This window comes from Varroa jacobsoni, unplaced genomic scaffold, assembly GCF_002532875.2.
Source record: "Varroa jacobsoni isolate VJ856 unplaced genomic scaffold, vjacob_1.0 contig06007, whole genome shotgun sequence".
NCBI classification, from domain to species: Eukaryota; Metazoa; Arthropoda; class Arachnida; order Mesostigmata; family Varroidae; genus Varroa; species Varroa jacobsoni.
This window is the reverse complement of record NW_019215831.1, coordinates 1-4,797: the sequence shown is the minus strand read 5'-3', so window position 1 is coordinate 4,797 and position 4,797 is coordinate 1. Positions and strand designations below refer to the sequence as shown.

The 4,797-nt window shown below is 40.8% G+C and overlaps 1 protein-coding gene across 3 annotated transcripts; it reads left to right on the top strand.

Annotated features, from left to right (window-relative positions):
• The first annotated feature begins 1,374 nt into the window (after positions 1-1,374).
• On the top strand, positions 1,375-4,028 carry LOC111273302 (uncharacterized). 3 transcript variants are annotated; one of them, XM_022855001.2, is made up of 2 exons: positions 1,375-1,550; positions 2,341-4,028. In XM_022855001.2, exon 2 carries the CDS (start codon positions 2,448-2,450, stop codon positions 3,852-3,854), a length of 1,407 nt encoding a protein of 468 aa, XP_022710736.1. In that variant the 5' UTR covers positions 1,375-1,550; positions 2,341-2,447; the 3' UTR covers positions 3,855-4,028. The 3 variants fall into 3 exon arrangements, with proteins under 3 accessions (XP_022710736.1, XP_086829638.1, XP_022710737.1); XM_086973512.1 differs by having other exon boundaries at positions 1,375-1,557; XM_022855002.2 differs by having other exon boundaries at positions 1,375-1,562.
• The last annotated feature ends 769 nt before the right edge of the window (positions 4,029-4,797 follow it).

Here is a 4,797-nt window from a genome sequence, read left to right as displayed (position 1 = left end):
TGCATGCCTACCTTATAGACCCTGTTACACATTGAAGAAATACAACCTGTTAATAAATATGAGTAATATTAACAATGTGTAAAAGCACATTCAAGCTATGATAACTAAACTAGTAGGTTTTTTATAGCTTAGAATTTTGGAAGGTTGATTAACCGTTTGTTTTGTCCGTTGTGTCTCATCAATGTGAAGTTACAACTTCTCAGCCTTTCCGCTGTCAAGTAGAGATGTTCGTCTAAGATTTACATTATTACGAATTGGCTGCTTTTACTACTTCACTTACGTCCCTTACTTATGAACTTCACTGGTAAACGCTGAGTTATGCATGCTGCTCTGTTGTATTTATCTTCGCATGGAAGACCGCTGTTTTTTGCACATTGGAAAGTTTTCATACGCTATAATAAGTCTGTATATTCGATTGTGTAAGTTCACACGCTATTGCTAACCTTAATATCTATTATTATCTGCTGTTCATACGGTAAACTCATATTAAATTATAACTTATATAAAAAAAAAAAAAGACACAGTTAAGCTGAAATAATCGATCTCTGTAATGCGGAAACTTATCACAATACACGTTTTTCCATTGGGCATCTTCTCGCTGCTACACACACAACGAGCATTTGAAAACATGAACAGTTAAAGCAACTGATTAAACTTACAGATAGTAAGTTCGAGATGATACCAACTCTGCCCTATTTGACGTTATTGGTAAGTTCAGTTGTCGGAACTGGAACAGGCTGTCTGAGTCAATCTTTGCCTGACTCGCCACATTCTAATTTTCGAGCTTCATAATCTGCAATTGCTTAGATTGATAACAAAAGCCGTAACGTGTATACGTATAACGTTTGCTATACGTGGCGTATACAGACTGAACATGTAATAATTATTTGAATTAAATGACTGTTGGCGCGTGGGGGAACCGAATGGTCCGGCTTTATAATCGGTGACGTTTTTGTTGTTAGTCACGAAGACACGTTACACTGACGCTGATGATTTACTGCAATACTAACAATCATCACTGTCGTCGTCGTCGTCGTATCAGTAACGTCAAAACTTCGCAAGAAAAATTCGCATATATTAATAATATTTATCAGTTATTATATTCATTTTCTGGTAAGAGCGGAGCTATAAATGTTACGAGAAACAGTGATAATATTATGAAAGGAAGCAGGTTGAAATCTTCAGCGAGCATCATTAAGGTACATTTGGGCAGAGTTTATCTAATAAAAGCGTTCCTGTTGACGCACTTGCATTTGCACCGATACGTTTCTTCGTATGCGTAACGTTGCTAGCTAATCCTTCACCGCACCACAAAAGCGAAGCATTGAACGTCTGAATAACAGGTGATTACCCGGCCAGTTGGGTCACAGTCATTGATTACTATTACTTCCTACGGGTGACTCTGTGACATCGTGTCTACTGTTCGTTACCCTACCTATTCTTAATAGAAATATATAACAGGTTTTCTAGCATCAAACTGTGTCGATGCTGCGCAAACGTGTGTCCGTGTGTGTGGCGTCTCTTCGAACGTGAATTAGGTTCATTGAAAGGTGAAAAGTTAGGTAATTTTTGCAAATTTCATTAGTGTATAATTCACGGCTTTACCGAGCCGTTATTTCTAGGGCTAAAGCGAAAGTCTGTTGTTACTATCGTTAAGATAGTAAATTGACGCTTAGGCCAGATCGACGTTGCTTTCAGTAATTCCGAGTGGTGGAACTCTGACTAATCTCTTATTGATAGCAGTCCAATTTACCCAGAATTTAATTTCCGCAGAACCCTAATTCGAGATGGGCAAGCCCCAGGACAGGGCATGCGAATCGTTCGTTAGAGTATATAGAGATAAATACCTGTTGTAAATGTCGACTGAAACAGCAGACTAACTACCGTTGGAAATCATGATTCGCTCTCACAAACGTTACTATCGTAGCTATTACTAGTATTATACGCGTATTGTACGATGATGGACCATGACAAGTTGACACGTTCGCACGTATTTTTCATCCGATGCAGCACAGATATTCTGGGTTTTATATATGGTGTATATAGGTTCTGACCCAGACCGCCTTTTACCAGATGAAGCGACCTATGCTTTCACAATATCTGTGTCATTAAATACACTTAGCAAAATCTTTGCTTTAGCGAATAAGGTTAGGATCTGTCAAAATAATGAACCCTTCGTTTGTCACATGAAGCTCAGATAACGTTTCATAAGGTTCGAACTCAGTTCGGGATCAACATTCGATGTAATTTCTACCAGACACCTCAGAAAATCAGACGTCTGTTCTCAAATTGAAAGCAATAACGATATTATTATTTACCAATTTGGCAATGGTTTTTTAGTCCGAGCAGGTAATGGCGAGAAACGTAACGACCTCACCTTGAGTTCGGTGAAGGCTGAGTCCGAGAGCTTGTGCAGGCCCCTACGTGACTTGACGGCTACCAGCAAGATGTTAGTGACAGCGCTGCTGCTAGCTTTGCTGTCGCTGCTCAGTCAGAGTCTTGCGTATGAACCTGTGAACGGCCGTGCCCTATACGAAGATATGCTGAACAAAGGCTCATTGTACGGAGACTGTTGGACCAGCGCGATAGCGATCGTAAATAATAGTTGTGCCATTATTCATCCGCCTCCAGACGTCGAGGCTTACTCTACACTCGCTCTGTACAGCTGTTTCATTGAGAAGTTCGAGAAACGACGGATTCAGTGCGGTGACAACAAGCACACCATTAAATGCCCGGAGTTCCAGAAAGAACTTCGGGATGACTTACATCGTCAAGTGTACACCGTATTTTTAGGAATACGGAGGATGTTCTGTGAACACTGGAGGGTCAAGGTAATTGAAGCTAGCAGCAGACAAACGGAGGCGCCCTGGGAGGGCAGGACCTACATATATGATCAAGGTGATACAACCCAGAATAGGACCGAACAGATATCCGTCAATAAAATTTGGATGAACAAATGCACAGACCCAAAAATATGGGGCAATCTAATCGAAGTGATCGCAGAACTGACCAACGAGGTGCGGAAGTTAATGATGACGATTTACAATCAAGTTTCGTATGGTCTAAACCTGTACGTAGAAGCCTTATGTATGGAAGCATGGCAGAACATTCCCTATAGCGTACTAAAAGAATTAAGCAAATTTCACGACCGTCTGATTATGTTCTGCAGTCCGGTTCGGAGATGCCTGTACATACTCTACGACGTGACAAATAACTTACTTGAAATTATAGCGCTAATCAGAAAAACTCTACGGCCGACGATTTGGTATTGCACGAACTACATAGCAATAGGGTGGCGCCAGGCTACTGAGCTTATACGAATTTCGGTGCCGCTCTGGATACAGTTTCCTCAGATCGTTCGCACCGATGTGCGGACATGTCCAGAAAAACCGTTTAATATGTCCATGAAGACGATAGGGCTCATAGCAAGGTTTGAATCAATCGTCGCGCATACCTGGGCCTCAGATTTGCTTCGAATCTTCTGGAACTATCGGGAAGCGAAGGGTGACCCAAATCGTAAGATCGATATAATGCTGATAATGCTTGTATCTGCTAGCTACGCTTTTGAGAATAAAGTAATTGCCTATTCCCTGAAGAACTGTGCAAATGTCGGCGAAACCCATAGCCAGGCGGTGCAATACATCAAGGAAAATCACCGTGCCTCGAGAGCTCTCGTCATCTTATTAATGTTGACCTTATTGTTGTTGGATATCATGTTGAGATTACTTGGGAATCCTGACGAGTCCACTTGCATTAGCCCGGGCAGTCCCATTGTGCGCGAAAGCATACCCACTTCAACAACTGCCGCCGATGACACACCAGCCAAGAATACTTCGCCTCCTGAAGAAAACTAAATTACCTGATTATCCAACGCTAACCTCGGAAGGGTCCATCTAACCTGTACTCTTTTACGCTGTCGGTCGCCGACCTAGCAGTTTTGGATCCTTTCAGCATTGCACTCGGTCCAATATTAGTGTGAATCAAGATTATTTTAATAAAATCAACTGGCGGTAATCATATCACGATAAGATGCTTTTTTTTTCTTTCGATGTAACTTCTATGGATGTCGCAGTTCAGGTAGCATACGAATGATCTAAACCGACCCACTCACATATATATGGTGTGTATTATACATCTTAGTAGCCCCATTTGAGACGATGCTAGCAGTCGGGTTATGTGCTGCAGTTACTGAATGGCTTTAGTGTTATGTAGTAAATGTGCTACAGCCTGTTCTGACGTCGTCTGCTATAAGTGGAGCACGTAACGCTGCATAGCTTAGCGTACTCGTACGTAATCGACCTAAATTAATATATAATGAGAGACAATGCTGCACAAAACAATTTCACCTTACCGACAAAAGACGATCAGTGACAGTCACCTGAATTAATAGAAACCCATGAAAAATTATTTTTTCTCTCTTCTTTTCTCTTCTGAAAAATATTACATATATACAGTTATCACAATTAATTAATAATGAAATGAAAATAATAAAATGGTAATTGAACTTCCAACTACTACATGTTGCGAATATGAGCAATTATACTCGGTTCCTATCGCCTTCGTTGATGATGTACGAACGAGGACCAATGCAGTGACTGTCGCTCACACTGGCCTGAACACCGAGAGTTTAGCTTTGTTCTTTTGAATCGGGTAATCATAATTGTTTAGGCCACTGCATGAGCCTAATCGTGTAGTGAATGCCTGAAATGTTAATTTAGTAATCGCTTAACCTAAACAACCATTTATGTCCACCAATAGAATATTACACAAGTGTCAATTAATAAACCTCGTACATCA

Excerpts from the sequence above, each read along its gene's own strand:
- LOC111273302 (XM_022855001.2), top strand. The coding sequence starts at position 2,448 with ATGTTAGTGACAGCGCTGCTGCTAGCTTTGCTGTCGCTGCTCAGTCAG.